This window comes from Micrasema longulum, unplaced genomic scaffold (genome assembly GCF_059751315.1).
Source record: "Micrasema longulum isolate JH-2025_06_02 unplaced genomic scaffold, ASM5975131v1 h1tg000023l, whole genome shotgun sequence".
Classification (NCBI taxonomy): domain Eukaryota; kingdom Metazoa; phylum Arthropoda; class Insecta; order Trichoptera; family Brachycentridae; genus Micrasema; species Micrasema longulum.
The window spans coordinates 415,501-437,160 of record NW_028277231.1 but is presented as its reverse complement, the minus strand read 5'-3'; the positions used below and the strand labels follow the sequence as shown (position 1 = coordinate 437,160).

General features: G+C 36.9%; 1 protein-coding gene across 1 annotated transcript in view; it reads right to left on the bottom strand.

The window, feature by feature from the left end:
- The window catches only part of LOC148285577 (bridge-like lipid transfer protein family member 3B), a 38,327-nt gene that overhangs the window by 13,587 nt on the left and 3,080 nt on the right, over positions 1-21,660 (bottom strand). Inside the window, 21 exon segments of the mRNA XM_088243472.1 lie at positions 1,851-1,985; positions 3,018-3,138; positions 4,074-4,278; positions 6,214-6,363; positions 6,812-6,954; positions 8,019-8,199; positions 9,147-9,297; positions 10,048-10,226; positions 11,342-11,546; positions 12,129-12,316; positions 13,112-13,250; positions 14,606-14,706; positions 15,005-15,101; positions 17,139-17,229; positions 17,687-17,813; positions 18,624-18,801; positions 19,267-19,433; positions 19,535-19,607; positions 19,610-19,657; positions 19,809-19,913; positions 21,202-21,414. Of these exon segments, the coding sequence (XP_088099598.1) occupies positions 1,851-1,985; positions 3,018-3,138; positions 4,074-4,278; positions 6,214-6,363; positions 6,812-6,954; positions 8,019-8,199; positions 9,147-9,297; positions 10,048-10,226; positions 11,342-11,546; positions 12,129-12,316; positions 13,112-13,250; positions 14,606-14,706; positions 15,005-15,101; positions 17,139-17,229; positions 17,687-17,813; positions 18,624-18,801; positions 19,267-19,433; positions 19,535-19,607; positions 19,610-19,657; positions 19,809-19,913; positions 21,202-21,414 (2,997 nt within the window).

Below are 21,660 nucleotides of genomic sequence, written 5' to 3'. Positions count from 1 at the left end.
ACAATTTCACACACACAATAGGCTGCTCGCGTACACGGTAATATAATAAAACAACGTGTAAAAGTGTGTCAGCTATTAAAATCGCGGCGCCTACTGTCTTCTGGTGTCGGTCGAACCGGAAAATCCCACGCCGGAACCAACCGGTGTAATTGTAAATCGGCGTAAATCGAACCGGCGCAAAACGACGTTTACCTGTACTTCGAATGACATCACGAGTTCTTGTGAATCAACCGATGATAGTGATGCGATAGATTTCCGGTTTACGTGAAGCCAATTCATCAATCAGCAGAACTCACAGTAGAAAACTTGCGATACATAAAAATAAAATAAAAAAACCACTGAACTTCCTTCACTGTCACATTAGATTGAGTTCATATTACACAGCTCAGAAAACTGTACAAGATATTGAATAAACATTTTTGTGCTAAACAAGGGCCATGTGGCTAGGTGTTTTACATGGGGCAGTTTCTGGGATTCAAAATTGAGCATAAGTATGAGCAGTATATCGATGTTTTCGGGGCCGTTGCAGATAAGTCAGTTTCACAGTTGACATGACGAGTCTTGCGATGACGCAACTACTGCCAACTAACAATATATTACTCTGCGATCAACAACCAACAATCAACATTAGGTTTTTATAATAACATGGATCGTGAACCAAATTGAAAATTAGTATTTCCAGAAGAGAAAAGTAAGCGTCTGGTAAACAAATGAGAACGAGGATAAAGTAAAGTGACACAGGCAACAACATGTACTCATTGACAGTTCACAGGCGTGAGATGCGCGCACATAAAAAAAATTGCACTCAAGATATTTCGGTTCAAATCACCGGCGGCTGCTGACCAAAAACCTCGGCGGTGCATTTCATTTTGTCAACTTGTATATTGAGTTTAATAATATGACAGCCTGCGCATTGGAACCAGGAATGCTGAATTTGCCATTGTTTTTGTTTTGTCATCACTAACATTATACACATAATCTAGGTAACCAAATCAACTAAATTCGTACTGATATTATGTCATTACGAATGTTTAAAGTGACCTTACAAACAAACTTCATATTTCAAATCTCTGTACACATCGGCAATGCATGGATTCACAGGCATGAAGCGTAGTCTACCTCGCTCAAATCACAGTTTTAGCAGATATGGTATTTTTCGTACAAATTCAGGGTAAAAAAATGTGCAAAACAGAATATGCACGATGACATTGCGCATGCGTAGACAAGATGAGAAAATCGTTCGCTAGAGTAGATCTCGCTGGTCCTTTTGGCGTTAGTATTGAATACAATGTTATACATATGTGTAAATTCCCATTTCTTGGTATTACATATTTTTACTAGAAGTTACTAGTTTATTTATACATATTTTTACTTGGCAGTGCACCACACTTATGCGCATACTAAGGAACGGCTTCCGCTTCAAATATTTGTTGAGAAAGAGGTTGTGTTCTAATTTTTCTAAAGTTGATCGACGATCTCACCCAATTTGTATTATACACGACGCAATATTAATTGGGTCAAATCTTGCACTAGATCTTGTACAATATTCAGGCCCATGTAATATTAAGTTTATTGTTAAATCTTGTCAAATTTTCTATCACAATAAAGAAAGTTAAACTCTCCTTAAGAACAAGAACAACCCAACATTACTTTTTTTTCAGTCCAGATGATGAACGGAACGCTGAAGCGTCGGCAAAAAGTGCTATCGACACACGGCACAACAACCCAGAAAATGCTACCCATGTCTGAAAGGCCGTGAAAATATTTTTTTTTTGACAAATTGTGTAATGATGTGTGGAATCATTCTTAATAATACAGAAAATTAATAATGTAACGATAAAGCAACTAACCTGCAACTCATCCCAGGGTATTGAGGGACAATCCTCAGCCGATACGTCACCGACGACCACGGATACTCGTGAATAGAAGCCCTTGGAAATTTGGAGAACCTCGACATGCTGAAGTTTGAATGTGGACATGGATACCTAGAATTATTTCTCTCATTACATGAACTATCTCTTCATTCTAGTGATGACAGAACCCTTTTAATACCCATTCACCACACTTATTTTTTTGCACTATCTTTCACGGTGGTAGATGCTCGATTACGGAATAATCTACCCTCTAATGTAAAATAACTTATTAATAATAATTATTATTTATTTATCCATATTTTTCTCTAACAAACTATAATTAATAATAAAAATAATTTGACCTCACTGGGGTTACCCGTGCCTAGGACACTTAGCAATATACTTTTTTAAAAATATTTTTACATTTGAGAATAAACAAAGAAGACTAACTTAATAAGTAGAGATAATTAACAAAATATTCAGACAGTTTTAAACACTACGTATTTATGTTTATAATTAATTCATGTACATCTATATTATTTATATTACAAAACGCAAAATGAAAATAACAAAAACCTAACATAAACTATACACTTGTGGAGCAGTTGATTAAATATTGGTTTGGGCGTATGAGACACTCCATTTTACTTCTACCTAGCTCCACTATCCATTTTTTTATAGCCTTTTCAAACATTTTCTCATTACTAATTGTTTTAATAGATAGTGGAAGTAGTTTATAGATTTTAATTGAATAATACTCAAAATCCCTTTGTTCGAAAGTGGTATTAGTTTGTATTTGTATTGAGGATCTAGTGATCATATTATTTGTTAAAGGCAGGCAGCCTTTGCTGGTGCGCCTATATCTCGGGCGCTGCTTTTTGTCTGTGTTCTTCTTCCTCTATCGAAACGGTTTTTGAACTGGTTGACCGAAGTGGAATTGACAACTAGGCTTGGCAATTTATAAAGTGTTTTATGGTCTTCTGGAAAGTTGAAATCTTTCAGATTTGCAGCTTTTGCATAGACCTGACGTTATAGTGTTCAATTAACAAATAATGTAAATAGACCAAATTACTTCGATCAACAGTGTGATCAATTCAAAGAGGCATTTTTGTCCTTATCTTATATCACATTCAAAATAAATGTAATTTTAAAATATTACGTTACCAGGTCCCTTCTCCTACACGAGCTGGCTATGGAGCGTTCACTGGGGGAGGAAGACTGTTCTATGACTTCGGTAGCTACTTCTACGGCGCCATCTACTGTATTGGCAGTTCCATCCCAAAGCCTGAAAAAAGAAGTAACTTCATATACGATATAGAGAACATTATCAAAGAATGTGGATTGTGGTCTCAATGCTGTGCAGATGATACACAGATTTATTTTATTGCAAACTAGGCGAGAGAACTGGTGTTAATTTAACTGATGGATGCATTAAGAAAATAGGAAACTGGATGGCTGAAAACAGACTAACATTAAACCCATTAAAAACTGAACAACTATGGGCGGCTACAGCCAGATGACAGAATTTTATTCAGGATACGGCACAACCTGATGTAGGGAGTACCGCTTTACCCACCGTTAAACTATTGGGTGTCTTCCTTAATTCTGACCTTTCTCTTGTCGCTCAAATTAGTAGAACGATAAGTTCATGCTTCTACCAGCTGAGACAAATTAAATGCATGTGCAAAAATTTTCCCGTTGATGTCGCCCGTTAATTAATAAATACGTTTGTAGTGTCTAGAGCCGATTATTGTAATGGTATCTATGCAGGTCTACCAATGAACAAAATGACTCGCCTACAGTCTGTATTAAATGCCGCAGCGAGATTTATTTTCGGGATCTCTAAGTTCAGTCATATCACTCAATCAGCAGAACTTATTGAGAAGAAGGGGACGAGAACATGAGATGTCACATGTGAAGTAAATAAAATAAAAAAAAGCTTTAAAAAATCATAGCGTTGATAACACGACACATAAAAATTAAATAAGATAAAAAATTGACTTAGTTTAATAGTCTATTAAAAATAAAAAAATACCAATGAACTTCTTCATTGCTTACAAAAGTGGTGGGAGTTATGTAGAAGAATAGATTAAGGTCTAAAGGTTTTTTCACAATTTTTTTAAATTTTTTTTTTTCATAACTTATTTTTTGCATATACCTTGTAGTCAGTTTTGGAAAACCCTACATATTTAGCGCAATGAGATTAATGGTTGCTCGTACTTGAAGGGCGCGTCGTGCATGTCTGTCTGTGCGAGCTGCACCATGACGTATCTCTCGCTGTCGGAGCTGGCCACCGACAGAGCGTCCCACTGATCGGATGCAGGAGGCCCTCCAGGGGAGGCGGGGGGCGCGCCCTCTGCGGGCTTCAGCGCCGCGTCCAGGGACGACATCAGCGACGTCAGCCCGCGACGCATCGACGTTATACCTGCAAGGATAAAAATGATTTATTTGTTAATAGACTATAAAACTAACTAAAAAATATTTTCTTTTTATGTGCCCGATTATAATCGCTATGATTTTTTAATGATTAGGAATTTTGTAAATCCTCACCGATACTTCGAAATTACACCGCCCGTGATGTCACAAGTTCTGACATTTAAAGGTAGAACCCCGTACAATACTAAAAACTAATCATTTGTATCTGCTAAACATCAAAATACTGCATTACTGATTACTTGTGATCTTAAATGGGAATTACATAATATCGAAATTGTCAAACGCACCAATTCCCTCTTATACTTAATAAGGAAAACATTAGTTTACATCACCCAAGATTTGTTCCTCAAAAATTATAAAACATATGTTCGTCCACTCCTGGAGTATGCCTACCAAATCTGAGTCCCTATTTCAAAAAAGACATAGAGTTGCTGGAGAGAGTCCAGAGAAGAGCAACTAAAATGGTAGTTTCTCTATGAAATAAATCATACGAGGACTTAGGAGGAGGAGCTTGGGTTAAGTTTGTTGGAAGAGTGGAGGCAGCGTGGTGACTTGATTGAAACATTCAAAATCTTAACTGAACAATATAATGTACCCAAGTTGAAATCAATGTTCACTATGAATGAAAACCGCCATCTCAGAGGTCATTCATTGAAACTCAACACTACCTCCTTTTCATCCAACCCCAGGAAGAACTTCCTGACAAACCGAGTTGTGCAAAAATGGAATGGCCTTCCCGAGAAAGAGATTGGCGCTAGTTCAGTTAATGTTAACTAGATGCACACAGCAATGTATAATGTTTAATAACCATGTACACTTGATATACACGCATCAGCTTAATAGCTGCTAATGTATTATTAATAATAATAATAATTACACAACACACGACCTCATTCTTGTCTAAAAATTTATTTCTACGTAAATATGCACTATGGTTGCATCGTCTGCATACAATGAAAGCATCCACCCCTTTCCCAAAACTGTTCATAAAGACTTGAGTCTTTCTTCAGTTTCGCATATCAATATAATTTTTTTTAAAACTAACTAAACGAAAATTTAATATTTCTTTACAATCAAACCGCGGAAATAAAAAACAAAGAAACTTTAAAAGCTTTCATTGTACCCCTCACTGCAGTATTGTCAATTTGTGATCAATCAAATACACATGGTCAGCACAATCATCTTTTTCTAATTTCCCAGTATGACAGTGAAGGAATACAGTGTTAGTTCCAAATTGAGACCGCGGCCGCGCGCTCCAGATCCCGCCTCGGAAAGGAAGAAGAACGTAATAATAATAATAATGTTTGGATAATTTATATACACCATTTTTGTGAAAATCACCTCAAGGGCGCTGTAGTAATACAAACAAATCAAACAACGACACAAAACCCAAATACATATAGGAAACATTAGCATCGTCTGCATAGCATATGATGTAAACGACCTTATCTCCTTTAGTCCTAGATTTAGCACTGCATTCTTGAAAGCGTTTTTATATATTTATTTCGTTTGCCCAAGAAAAGTGTTTTGGTTGTATATTGTTGTGATATATTTAGTAATAAAGATGTTAAATATGCTTTGTTTTTTTTTATACAAATATGCGCTTTAAAAAAAAAGAAAAAAAAATTAAGTCGCGAATTGAGTTATAGTAACTTCTGGGAATTAATTCATTTGTATTAAATGATTTATAAATAAAAACAATGTTAGTTCTTATACACACCAGTTCGACTGGTCAACTCGAAGCAACTCAGGGGTGGAGCAAATGGATTAACCCTCGGACACATGGTTAGTACATTCACCTTATTCTAATTCGCCCGTATGACAGTGAAGATATACAGTGTTAGTTCCAAATCGGGACCGCGGCTATACTCACCGGATCCCGCTTGGAGAGAAAGAAGAATGAAACCGGTCAAAGTCCACTTACTGGCATTGATGTTGGCAATATTGGGCAGGCCTTCCTTCGGTATTGGGTCGCTCTCCGGGTGAGCGGGGAGGCTGGGCAGAGAGCCCGCCAGCGCAGAAGGCCGCTCCAGGGAACCGCTACCCGGGGGCTGGAAGCACAGGGTACCCGAACCTGGAAGGAGACCAGTCACCTTAGCACCGCGAGTTTGAATAATCACATAATCAATAAATCCTTGATTGTTTTGTCTCATTCGTACTACTTTATTTGTCATTTCATGTTAACGTCTTTTTTTTTGTTTCATACTACTTTTATATTCTCATCTCCTCGCACTTGTGAGAGTAAAAGAGAAACATTGTGTCAAAACATAAGAAGATGGTGTCGGTGGAAAAAAAAAAGATGGCGTCAGAATTCTTGGGCAAGATCTCTGTCTGTTGATACTAATGACCCACGGGTAAAATCCATAGATAAAATCTATGGTTTTTTACTTGGTTGACCTGAGGAAAGGTCGACAGTTAAAAAGCTTATCAAGTGACACGGGTATATGAATTTTAGTAACAGCTCGGGCTACATAATAGTTGATAAAGCAGTTCAAAAAGATGGAAATAAATTTGATACCGACCCGTAATTTGATGAAGATCTAGAAGGCTGGAAGAATCTGGAAGTACGCTGTCAAGATCGCGCGAGGACTCCTTACCGGGACAGCAGGATGGAAGCACTAAAGTCAGTTCTACTTGTGGTATTATGCAACCGACAGCCATGTTTCTGTAATTTAAAAGAGATCGATTTTATTTTATTTTTTCAACACAATTAAATTACACAGTACAAAGAAACATAACTAGACACTCATTTGGAATTTAGGCAACATAATGTAGAATTTTCAAATTTGAAATTACCCATAGACAATAACATATTATGAAATATAGAAGAGGTGACCATACTAAGAAAACTTAAGTGTAATGAGGATCTTCACCCCTATGGGAAATTGGATATAATAAATGATTTCTTGCGCGCGCGGTAAAAATTGAAGCATGAAATTGTATGGCAATGTTTCCTGAAAATGAACCAAAAAAATAATAAAAAACATTTGAATAAAAACGGACTACTTTGAATGACGTAACTGGTTCATAAGAATCAACCTATGATATTAGAGCTATGGAAGATTTCCGGTTTGTTTGCCATGTATGGAGCAATGGGAAGAACTGAATGAGAATAAGCGGAAAAGAACCTCTGGCGTCACACGCTGAGTTATTTCAGAAATACAAAACTTTGAAAAATCGTAGCGCTGATAATACGACATATAAAAATTGTTTTTTTTTTTTTGGCTTAGTTTAATAGTCTATTAACAAATAAAAAAACAAACAAAAAACCAGTGAACTTAATCATTAAGGATATGTTAAAGCATTTTCAAGAAGTTATTATTTAACCTTATGTCATTCAGGTAGTGGCGATTTGATTGGTGGGGCCATATACTGTGGATGTCTACAAAGAGCCTTAACCATGCTTCTCTAGTCCTGGATGTCCACTGTTAACTATTTGTCAACAGAATCTGATGCGGTAGGACCCACAGGAGTTGGCAGCCAAGAGATAATGGGATTCATTAGTTCTTTAAAAAAAAAATGGTTTTACATCCAACAATTCTAATACATCTTGGTATTTAAAGTCATTGTGTCACAGCACAATATTCTCCCGTATATTAATTGTATTGTCCTCGTGTGACCTCAGTTTAACAACGGGGTGCGCATTTTTCCAGATGAAGGAGCTAGATTCTTCTACATAAATATTACTCGAGTTCAGCTCAGCATCGAGCCACTCAGGCAGTGTCTTACTTGGGTTTGGCCCTCGGTCCGGCCACTCGGGCGGCGTCCAGCGTCAAGAAGGCTGCCAGCTCTGTGAGGCGCTCAGCCAAGCGCAGCACCAGCAGGTACTGGTAGTGATTCAGCTGGATGGACACCAGCTGTGAGCACTGAGCAATGATCTGCATGTCTGCCTCCGTGTCCAGCTTCAGCTCTGTAGAAAAGATGTTTTATCGCTATACATGAGAGAAAAGTTCTTTTAGATAATGAGTCTGCAGAGTCAAACTACTGTCAAAAAGCGATTAACAATGATGGTTAACCATATGTGATAACACAGAAAAAAAAATTGTGGGTAATAAGGGGTGTGTGTTGTATGCAATCTTCGCCGACGTTTTGAGATGCTTCTGCTAGTGAAGATTACACCAATCCTGATAATGAACACTGCAGTTAGTAATAGAAGAAATTTCGACAATTTCTCTACACGAGGGAGTGAGGATAATATCCATGGCTCTATCCTACTGAGTTTCTCCAGGGTATGCTTGGTTACAACAGTTTGAAGTCTAGAAGAGATGTGTATCTAGCTACGCATTTCTTTCCATTGCTGCGCAGTATTGCTAATAATCCTGCAACTATCCAAGACATTAGTTTATATGTCTCGGATAATTACCTTAGACAGCGTCAATATTTCCACATTTCAATATACAGGACAAACATGACAATGGTTCTGACTGTTGGAAAGGCTACTTCTATGTCGAACATTGATAATTTCTCTCTGTCTCTGAGGGAGTTTTTCGATGCAAGAGTCTCTAAATCTCTTTTATAATTATTATAAGGTGAAAAACACACATTGGTTTTCAATACAATCAGTAAACTGTTAACTGTGAAATTGCTACATGAAAAGAATGTCAGTTTGCCTTGAAGATAATTCATCAGTAGTTATACTTGGAAGAACTTCATAAAGACAAACAGCAGCCTTTTCATAGATGTTAATCAAACTAGGGATATTTCAGCAAGCATTTGGGCGATTTGCTATAACTCGGATTGCATATACATATGTATTTTCGTAACTCAACGATTTGCACGCTTAGTTCATACCACAACATAACACATAGGCAAAAGTCATCAGAATTGTGTTTCAGTATAAATAATGCAGTCAGTTACCTTCTTCCAGTCTGCTCTGATTATTGGATTTGTCGTGACAATTTCTGTCCATGAATCTTCTGGGATTACAACTATCGGAATAACTGTTCATAGAATTATTTAGGCTATTCGAGTTATTCAACGAATTTTGGTCATCCATGTTGATATACACCTGGAAAATAAAAAACAAAAATCAGCGCTATCCATAATATCTAGAGTAATAGAAGACTTTAACGACTTTTGAACTTTTCGAGTACGTAGTTTTGTATTACTATCCCTGATCTTACCGGTGTCAAAGAAGGAAGGAAGGAGGAAACAATAAGCAGCAGCATCAGCAAGTGCAATCATACAAAAAAACTGACTTTTTTAATGCGTGCCACCATTGTGTACAATGACAGGACCTGCATGGATCATATACATTGTAGATCTTTTCGCCGTTAACACAGTGTGGGATGAAGAACGATTGGCATGGCTTAGGTCGAAGTCTTATATGTTGATCGTGTAGTTGAATAAACTGTATGCCATTATTTTACTGCCCTTGTTCGTCTTTGCTACATGGTTTTATGTTCTTTTTGTTCAGTTTTTTGTACATTATTAAATAAATAAATAAGAAGAATAATTATAAAGATAACAGTAAAGAAAATGCAACAACCCAAAGCGGTAAACTTGAGATTTGTATTTATCAACACATAGGTCTAAACCAATAGCTGGCTAAAATGCAACTGTGCCGAGTTAGTGCTTTATCTGTCCGTTCGGTTCTCTGCACCTCTGCAGAAATACTGAAAAGATTTGGCATCACATTTTTAAAAAGCAGTTCAGTTCATGGCCTGATAAAAACTGAATCTTCCAGCGATCAGGTATAACTTCACTCAAGGTGACTTTAAGTTCCGGCAGATTTGGTGAGGGAATACAATGTACTCACCCATAGAGTGAAGGGCACGGCGTCGAGCAGCGGCGTGGGCTTGTGCGGGCTGGCACGCGCCCCGCAGAAGTCGGCCCACACGGGCTCCAGGTGCACGCACCACACAGAACGTGGCCGCCCCCACAGCGCACGTGTGCGCTGCGCGTCCTTTCCGCTCGTCGGAGTACTCTTGTCCTCTTCTGGAAATTATTTTATTTAAATACTTTGTATTTTTAAAGATATGAAGTATAATCTTATGTTCAGTTAAAAATCATTACTAGGTACTGTTTGGAATTGGGTAGAAGTTGTGGGTTTACAGTGAAAGCGCTCTCTTTATACACTTCACATCCGTTTTTTTTTTTTAAATAAATATTTGCTTTCTTATAATTTACCCAAATATTTAATTTTGAGGGCCGTTTTCAACGAGTTGTAAATAAATTACTACTAGAAAACGGGAATCACGTTGAGGTAGAATGGGATTCGAACCAAGGACCTTTCAGTTGTGAGTCAGAGACCCTAGCTACTGGACCACAGCCCGATTAAACTGAGATTACTTTTACTGAGATATTTGCGAAAAACTTTGAAAAAAGAATTGTGAGATTTCTAATTGAACGTAGTTATGCAGAAAGCAGCCAGTCCACAATTTTGAAAAAATGAGATATTGATGTTATCGGGTGCAGTTAGGTCAATTCTATGTTCTGCTAAAAACAACCAGACCGCTTTCATTAAAAAAGTTGTTTTAATCACCTTCTGAAAATGGTATAAATCACAAAAACGGTATTTCTCAATTTGCAGAAAACACCCACAGTACTAGAAAATCTTAACAAATTTAAAAATCATTTAAACTGGTCAAATACATAGTGAAATTCTTGCTTGCAATGTAAAAAAAAAAACTAATATATTCCTTGTTTATCATTTGTTAAAATCAAAAACATTCCAAATGTTGTGGAGATTTGTTTATTCACTCTTTTCACAAAGGTGCTATTATCTCTGTTTCACTTTTCTATGGCTGGCTGCTTTCAGCATAACTACGTTCAATTATGCTTCACCAACTCAATGGAAAATGCTAAGTTAGCGGTGCCAAGTAGTATAATTGAAATCTGTTTTTGTAAGATTTAGAGACGGTTTTGAATTACGCTATTAATTAGGTAGGTAGGTTTTATGTATAGTTTATTTTGGCATCAGTAACTAATTTTCAATTTTTGGTGGAGATTTCTAAGTTTGCATCTAATACCCTCATTTAAAGTCGGCCTCGTGGTGTAGTCATTTGCAAGAGGTTCAGTCAGACTCTGACTAGTACAGTACGGCTAGTTACCTGAGGCGTGTCGCAGCATGGTATCCGTGCAGCAGGCGGGCGCCAGCAGGGCCGAGGCACTGAGCGCCGCGAGCGCGGCCGCCAGGGCGCCGGCGCCGCCCGCCACTCCGCCCGCGTTGCTCACGCTCGCGCGGGACACCTGGGCCTGCAGCGAGCGCGGGCGGTCGCGCTGCGCCGGGAAGTCCCTGCCGGCGTCCACCACCACCTGACGATAAGAGAAAAACAATATTCTCAAATCTGAAACTTGAGACGCGAGGACAAGACCAAGATGGGGAAAATAAGGAAGTGTGTACATAATTAAGTCTAAATATTCCAATTGAATCTTGATCAGCCCAGTAAGTTTACGCCTACATTTTCTTCTCGAATTCCACTCAATCCCTAGAAAAACTTCTGTTTGATTTAAAAAAAAAATTAAATAGGTAAAATTCAACACTATGAAGAAACATTTTTTACACTTCGGCGAAATAACATATACTATCATTTTAGGCCTAAATTTAGAGCTTCACGATGAAGTTGGCATAAGTATTGCCGGATGTAAAAAGGCTAATTATGTCAGTTTAGAACAATGGATCTTTCTCAAATTATAACCAGACTAAGACCAAAAAATTCATGAGTAGTTACAAAGAGATAACCAGATGCAGAGACAGGTTTGGGGGACGTCGTCCAGGACAGAAGGACCTGCAGCCCGACGACGAGGAGAGCTGACCCCAATAGTTTACGCAGACATTGAGTCGGGACGGAGACAGAGATAAGAAAAAGAATAGGTGTGATGTTTAGAATCACTTACCCTGGGCATGATGGCCTCTATGTTGATATCCACATAAGCAAGGTCTGAGTCTCCGGCCTCGCTGGCGGCCTGCGTGGCCTGCAGACACCCCAGCAGGTTGAGCACGAAGGAGTTGCACCACAGGCAGCTCGCCAGGTCAAACAGAACCCGAGTTGGATTCAGCTGGACAAACAGTTTAGGGGGAGGCACTGAAATGAAATATTAGGTGTTAGCGTAAGTTTCGTCCGCGTAGCATAAGTAAAACAAAAAGGCAAAGGTTTGAAAGAAAATTATCTGCTCTACAAGATATTGCGTTGACTTTTACATTATATGCATTATTTTATTTGATTACAAGCCTTTAAAGTGGAATGTCAAGTAGACGAAAGTGAGCATTTTAGACACCTCCTTTTGTTTGTGTTCAATGGAGGGAATAATGCCGCCAAAGCAGCTCGCGATATTTGCGCAGTGTACGGTGAAGATGCTATGAATGAAAGGACAGCTCGTCAGTGGTTTTTGCATTTCGAAGATGGTGATTTCGACCTGAAAGACATGGAGCGTTCCGGATGGCCATTGACTTCGATGAGGACCGCTTAAACCATATTATTCACGAAGATTCCCTTCAAACCACCGTAGAATTGGCTGAGCAGATGAATTGTAGTCACATAACTGTATACTGTCATCTTAAATCAATGGGAAGTGCAGAAGTTCGTGCTCGCATTCCACATGTTTCGAATGAAAACAACAAAAATTAACACTCAACAATTTCTGCCGGTTTGTTCGCACGTCATTTGGCCAAAAGGCCTGCCTTTCTAAGATAATAGTAGTAATGATTAGGTGTAATTTTATTATTCCATATTTAATGAAATAAAGTAAATATCAGTAAATGACCACTTACCGGACAGTTTAGGGGGAGGTTATATACTTCTATTTATGAACATGACTTAAAATTTATGACCATAAAGTTAGTGCTTTCAACACAAATGATAAATAAAATCAAAACTAACCAGGAAATTGCATGTCTCCGGGATAATAGAAGTGGGTGAACTCTACGTGAAGGGATCTCACTTCATCAGGTAAAGTGAACCGGTCTCGGTCGCTGCAGATGAAAGCTTTTGGCACTTCTTTTTTTTCTCCGGTAGAAACCTAAAAAAAACGATAAATAAAATAATTAGTAATAAGGTGAGGTACACAGAGGAGGACTGGATTTTTATGCAAGATTAGCTGTCATAAAGCGGAAATGTTTTAGCAAATGTATGTGTTTAGAAAAGTCAAAACATGAAACCCATAGAAAACTAATGGGCAGTAGTTAAAAACAAAATTTAAAAAGAGAGCATTACCAGTAAACTGGGGTTTATTTGAAAAATTCATTGAAATTTGGCATCAGGACCCCGATATTCACAATTGCTATAAAACTCTTATATCGAGTATGCCCAAAAGGATAAAAATGATAATAAATAATAATGGGATGCATACGAAGTATTAATAGTTTAACACACACTGGTTTGTGCCTTTTTTCTACCAATAAACTCTTAAAAACAGAAAATTTTTGTTTTAGTCCAATAATTTGAACACGTCTAAACAGGAGTGCTACAAAAACAAAATTAATTTCTACCGCATTCACATCAATATGTATCTTTTTTGGGTGATTCCGCGTAAGTTGGATTCGTTCAGACGTTTCGGCTACCATTCCAGGAGCCGTCTTCAGGGTAAACTGTATGTTTTGTAGAAAAAAAATATGTGTTTATGTGCTAGTAATTTAACATATTACAACAGAGATGAAGAACATTTCAGAAAAGGTAATATAGAAGTCTAGGCATCTACAGGGCTTATGACCTGTCATTGGCTGGTTTAAGTGGCCACTTTACACACTGTGTAACATTTACCATTCTGCCCATATTTGAACAACTATATTCATTCAATTCTTTCATCTGTTGATGTTTGTGAAGTTAAAGAGCTGAAACCTTTATTAATGCGCGTGAGATTCATCTAATTGAATTATTTCACCTACATACTAGGCAACGCCTGAAAATTTTATTTTTTCAATTTCTATACTTCTTCATGGACCAGGTGAATTTATCAACAATATTTTGAGCTTGTCCAAATTTTTGTAGACAAGGACTGGATTCAACTCCCTGGGGAGCTGATAACATTAACACATTACAGCAGAGATGAAGAACATTTCAGAAAAGGTAATATAGAAGTCTAGGCATCTACAGGGCTTATGACCTGTCATTGGCTGGTTTAAGTGGCCACTTTACACACTGTGTAACATTACTAGTAATTTGTACCGTGTCACAATCGGCAGCAGGCACATTCAGTGGCATTTTTTGTAGTGTGTAGTGCCGGGAACCACGTTAAGTTTAATTTGAGAGAACCGTGTTGAATCCAACATACACAGGACCACCCAAAAAAGATGAATATTGATAACAGTGACCGTGAAAACCTACGCAACTTTGCATTTACATGTTTTCTGAAATTATTATTATAAATTATCGCACCTTGTAAAGAATGTAATCTTCTAATCGCAGAATAACACAGGTGGTCATTAGTTTGGCTAATTGTTGAAGGACCAGTTTTCTAGCCGGGGAGTTACTGCCTTCTGCAAATATTAACAAAAAGACACATATAATTAGATATCCATTTGTGAATCTTGTTAGTCCGGTGTTGTCTGTCAGTTTTTAGAGTTTGTTCCAAATAGTTTATTTTAAAAGGTATTACGAGTATGTAGTTGCCTATATCTAAACTACACTAAAATGACGGTAAATGTTGCGATTGTTCTTCAGTACTAAGCATTCTTGTGCCGATTGGATTAAATATCATGGGCACCACAATGAAAAAATTATACTTAAACATGCGTAATTAGGGTTTGTGAAAATATAATATTTATGAGAACTTACGAGGTTGTGATGCTAAGTTGTTGTGAGGTGATGGAGGAGGTGTCTGGTGCTGTGGGTCTGACGGGGATTCCGCTATCTCTTCAGAGTTTGATAATTTCTAAAGAAATATCAGTTTTTTCTATTAATTCAAGTTATTCTCATTTAATTTAGATAAGTCTGATGATGAAAGCAATGATGTAAATTATTAGTCTACAAAAATAAATAAATTCATTTTGTTTTTAAAATTGAAATTTTAAAAATGCTAATTTTAAATTAAGGAAAACATTTTTGAAAAACAGCATAGTTGATTATTCAATGATTTTAAATGGTTAGAAAGTAGACACATTAAGTAATCACCGATATACACATTGTGGAATTAATCATTTAGTGACTTGTACAAAAGGCATCGGAGTGCAGTAATTTTTCAAAATAATGATAGTAATAATCTAAATTGATGTTATTAAATGTATGAAAAAAACCATAGTAAAAACAGATTTTTGTAACTGAAATACAAGTAAATACATAAGTGTGATGAGGAAGTTCAGTGGTTTTTAAAATTTAATAATAAGCATTAAAACTAAGCTAAAACTTTTTTTTAAATATTTTATCAGCGCAATGATATTTAAAAGTATTGCAATTTTGAAATTACTCTGCCTATGACATCACAAGTTCACTACGGTGAGTTCTGCTGATGAACTGAATTTGTGACGTCATTAAAAGTAGTTCATTTTTATTAATTTTTTTCATACATTTACAAGAAACTTCGCAGTACAATTAAATGCTTTGATTGTAAAGAAAGATTTTTAATATCAAATTTTCCACAGTACTGAACTTTCTCATTGCAATATGTTCATGAGGAAGAATGATAACATCCGATATAAGCCATCTGGTTGCGAATTATGTGGGTAGGCATTGTTAAAATATGGTCACAACTTCAACATCCTTTGTAACCACAACATTTGTTCAATTCCATCAAGAACGAACCAGGTTAGTGGCATCCATTCCTAATCCATCTCATTCGTTGGGGTGGTGGCCGATTGACATTGCATACCGCATATCGAGGATATTAATTTATTTCATTAAAATTAAAATACAGTCCACTCTACTAAATAATATCGTAGAAGTCCTAGGGCTTCGCCCCCAGCAATGTCTCGCCCCGCATCCGCGTGGGAATTCTTTTTCCCACCACCATCCATATTATTTGCCAAACTCACAGTTAAAGGGGCAATGAAAGCAGTAGAGTTAAGTTCTATTTTAGAAATTCTTAAAGAGTGATTCGTTTATTGAAAAAAAAAATGTTTTTTAGTATGAGGTAAACCGATAGGAAGACTCACGGTCTTTAAAACGGTTTTCGGGTATGCGGAGCGAGTGCTTTCACTAAAAGGCATGCGACTGACCGCCGATGGGGGTTATAAAGTCGACAACAAGCCGTATATTAATACTATTTATTGCTCACTAGTTTGACCTCATTTAGAATACGCTTCCCCTATTTTGTCTCCATTCTCCATTGACCATATTGAGTCTGTCCAACACCGTTTTCTAAGAAAAGTGGCATGGTTGCTCAGATTACAAAGGGGTAATTATTCCTATTTTGAAATAGAGCAATCTCTTAATCTGTCTTCATCAGAGAAACGTAGAACTGAGATGGACCTTATATGCATTTTCAAAATACTTAATGCTATAAGTGATGTCCCATCTCTGTTGCAATCAATTTCTTTTCATGTTTCCAACCATGTCACCAGAAGTCAAAATCTGTTACTGATTAAATATTTTAAGAGCAAATATTTTTTTCATGCCCCAATGTTCAGAATGTGTAGATTAGTCAATTCGTCACACGACTTGGATTTCTTTGAGATAGATCTTCCGGCTTTTCATAGATCTCTTCGCCACTAAAATATTGTGGGATGAAGAAACATTAGCATGGTTTAGCTCAAAGTCATATATGTCTTTCATTTTTATGAATATATTGTATACCATTATTGTATTGCCCTTGTTTGTCTTTGCTACATAGTTTTATGTTCTTTTTGTTCGGTTTCTTGTATTTATGTTTCTTCATGTAACTGTTGTAATTGGCTAAGGCCGTATATTTAATAAATAAATAAATATTAAGATTACGTTTTGGCAAGGAACTGTAAAATATAAAACATTAGCTGACCTGCGCATGTGATTCCAACAGAGATAGTAAGCTCCCCCGGAAAGCTGTCAGCGCTTGGCTCAACCACTGTGTATGAGGTGCAGCAGATTCCCTGCAGTGAATGATTACATATTCAGAAACATCTTTTAAAAGAAAAATAGATACTTCCATCCTTCCGTAAAATGGACGGAACCAATGCTTCCCTAAACATTTAACTAAAATATCAATACCTAATTTTTTAATCTAATAGCATCAAAAATATCAATAAAATTCCTTGGTTAAGTTTAGTTTAATTTTGACTGATGAGCACTTTCACCTAAGTAGGCATCTTCAGTCCAGTAAAAAGCTTTCCTTACATAGAAATGAACTGTTATACAAACTAGTTGTAATTATATTTATGTTGTCTGTCCCTAAATAAAATACTTACCTAATCATCTTATCTCCGTAAAATATTGTAAAAAATAGCGTAAAAGCTGAAAATGTAAACAATATACTAGTTCTACTCAGGCGATAGCGCTCAGTGGTCAAAATTGACAAGGAATTTTATTGATATTTTTGACCAAAATTACCTGTAGCCGGGCCAGTGGTTTCTATTAGCGGAGGCCAAGTGGTACGGATAATAGTCAAACTGCAACTTTTGTAAGGTAACTTGTAACGCCGCTCCCGCTGTCAGGTTAGGGTGGGATGATCTACCCGCTGGAATAAAGATTTCATTACTTCATAAAAATTTAACAGGTGGGAAAAGGAATTATAAATTATAGAAAAAATATATAAGAACACACTACGTTCCAACTCCATGGAACATTGTCCATGTCTTAAAGAAATCTGAATTTTACTAGGTGGCCAGATTCGGCACAGCCACAAATAAAACAAGTCTTGATTGATAGGTTTAAAACCATACAATTCACGACGACTGGGGTAGATTGAAATCATCTCACTTAGTTCAAAAGTTATGTTTTGGAAACAGCACAATCACAAAATCTTGTTTCCTGGAAATTTCATTCAATCTGACTCCCGTGGTTTATCCTTTAAGGTACAGATATATATACAGTACTCCCTCTATAATCCGGCCCTGCCAGTAATCCGGCATTTTTATATGGGCCTTCCATTTTATTATTATGGCTATTGATACAAAACTACAGTAGTGCTGTATTGTAAGTTGAATTTTTTAATTATTGTAGTTTTGGTTTATGTTAAAACTTCAATTTATTAAATACATATATGTATACAATAAAACATAGTTTCTGCCATTTAAATGCGTCATTAGTGGTGGTTTCCATTAATCCGGCAGTGCTCTGGTCTGATATCTGCTGGATTAACAAGAGACCACTGTATTTTTAAACCCTATATTCAACTGAATTTAATTATACAGTTTTAATTTTAGGCCATAGCTGGGAGGCCAATGTTCTTCGTAGCTGCGTAATATGCTTGTGATTTTGTGCGTGTAGATTTGTGCCAAAGCCGTTAAAACGCTGAAGAAATACTAGTAAAGCGAGTAATTCTTACGTCCGGGGTCGTCGCACAGATGCAGGTCTATCTTCTGCGAGAGGAAGTGGTAGGAGGTCTCGGTGACGTCGTGAGCGGCAAACAGCTTGGCCAGCGGGTCAGCGCTCTTCCCTTTAGCGGCCCCGCCCGTGGATGTCCGCCCAGTTTGGTAAATTTGCGCCAAATACTCTGGGAGTGTCTGGAATGTTAAAAAGCTATTTACAAAAAGACTGGAATGAGCTGCACTTACTGTACATAGCTGGGCCCTATAAGGAATAACAATGATTAAAGTTCTTAGATTTTCTTAAAGTTTTTCTGGGTAATTATATTGTGTTGTTTGAACGATTTGCTAGTGTTTCAGATCGCATTGGAGCATACATCATTTCAACGACATCCAGCGGAGTTTACATACACATAACTATTAATGATTATTTTTTTAAATTTATATTTTCAAAATCTATTTAGGTTATAAGCACAAATATGTGATTAGATTTGGTTACGTTGCGCATTGAAATTTATATTTTGAATTTGTCCAAAAAACAAGTAGTCAGGTGAAATGAAATGAATTGAAATGTTGAAGTCTGTTATCTCATCCTCTTGTATGTTTTTTCTACTACTTACATATTTTTCACAGCGCGTCTTAGTTTAAATATGTGTAACTAACCTCTAACTTTCTCTGCGCTTTGTCTCTAGTGACTTGTGAAGAGGCCTTCCTCACTAGAGTCGAAAGGGAGTCGGCGAAGGCGAGAGCTGCTCCGAGTTGTCGGTCGGTCAGCACCCATAAGGCCTCTTCCAGGATCAGAACGAGTCTGGACCCGACTACGAAACAGTCTAAAAACAAAATAAATTTGAATCGATGAAAGTGGATCTTAATCATAGACTAGATTGCATTTGGAATAAAATAAAAAAGTAAGATGACTTTGATGATTTACCTGACAGTCTTTTTTTAATGGTGATGCGACAGTGCGCCTGGTTCGTGAGTAGCCGCAGAGGAGGAAGGCCTCCCCTTCCTTGACGGCCTTGGCTTCTATTCGGGCAGATTGCCAAGACACTTCCTAAAAATATAGCGATGGAGTGTTAGCAAAAGAGCAATTTGTTGACTGAAAAAAATTAATTAAAAATCATGTTATTTTATTTTTATAAAGCCGTGCTGAGCAAAACCCTAAAAATTAGGAAAACAAAAATAAATAATTAACAAAAGTTCACCTTAAAAATGAGCAGTTGTGATGTTTGTGTGTCCTTCAGCCTGGTCAGTCTCAAATCCCCCTTTTGCCACTGCGGAGTGCGAGATTCGACAGTGATTCTTGACATCTAAAATGAGAAAATTTCCTGTAAAATTGCTTGCAAAACAGAAAAAAAGGGAGGATAGAACACCAATCCGCTATGTCTTTGCATACAGACCTCGCTTCCTCTACATTTATACATCTTCTGTTGCATACACGCTGATTATTCCTACTTTGACATGTACATCTTTAAGTTTTTGTTGGATTTGGTCATGAGCACTGTCTCTTATATCTGGCATATTAAGTGTCACTCTATGATTAGCCCCTGGACAGAGCATTCTAACATTATAAATAATAAACTGTGATACAGACCAGCTAATAATTATGCTGAGCTGTTGGACTTGCTCCACACCACTCCTGCTGCTATTAAATTAGGTATCCTTTCCATTGAATGGCCATCCCCTCAATTCTCCTCATTTTGATTTCTATTCATCTTTACTTATTTACTTTTTCTTTTTTTTTATAATAAACATATTAGTGAAATAATTCTCATTATATTTTGTCTCAATTACTATAATACTTTATGTACTTCTTAACCAAATATTGTAAGAGCCCTATGGGCGTTTATTAAATAAATAAATACAATATAAAGTGTCATTACTTTAACTACTCCCACACCTAAGGGTAAAACCATGGGTTATAGTAGGGCCAATTTAATAGGTCACATTTGACATTTGTTGGTTTTAGCTTGATAGTGAGGTGACCTGCTTAAAAACATTGATTAAAGTGAACGAATCGATTCGGACTTCAAACATAATATATGTGAATTGAATTCAGTTAATATGAAAAGTACTTACAGGTACTATAATTTTATTTTAAAAATCATTAGTCGAATCCCTGTCCCATTATTATTTTCTATCGTAAATTTAAGGAACAAAATAAGATAAGTACATAATTTAACAAAATTATCAACATTCAATTTTTCAGGGTAACATTCCTAGTGTTTAAAAAGGGTTCACTGTTGAAGCATTGTAACGACGTTTAGAACAGAAAAAGTTTATTATGTTTAGAATGGTTTATTAGTGAAAGTAAATCGTAAAATTACCTTCTTTTGTCATTATTACAATAAATATGTAACCGTAATTGAAAAAAGTTAAGCAATTGTGCAGTTCTAAATTCTAAAAAATAAATAATATTTTATTACCGCCCTTACAATGTTGTTGAATTTTGATGAAGTGTCAAATGTGACCCATTAAATTGGCCCTACTGTAGATTGTAGGTTTAAGCATGGAATTGTAAAGTGCCCTCGAAGTGATTTTTAACAAAAACTGGGGTATATAAATCAGCCAAATATTATTATTATAATATTACGCTACCTGGACAGTGGCCACAAAGACTGGACTGGTGAACTGTATTCTGGCTGTGTTGACGGTGATGCTGATGCCGTCGATGACCTTGTGTATGAAGCTGTATTTGGCAGGCGGCAGGCCGGGGGAGGGTGCGCCGGGGAGCTGCCCTCCGGCAGCGAGACCCTCCGCACCTCTTGGCTCCGCGCACGTCTCCACCAGGATCTGGATGTCCTCCAAGTTCTAGAAGAAACATTGTGTCACAGTTAACATCTCGGATAAATTATTTTGTATTTTTGTAAATGCCCGTTAAGCAGCAATCATCATTATTCTATAAACACCCAGTGGTGTGAAGTCTTACGCTCCAAGTACCAGTGCAAAAACAATGGCAACAATTTAAAACCAATATTGAATCGAACTCAGTACCTCAAGCCAATTTGTTTCCATTCTACAGTAAAACCCCCTCTTAACGTTTTTCAAGGGAGCAAA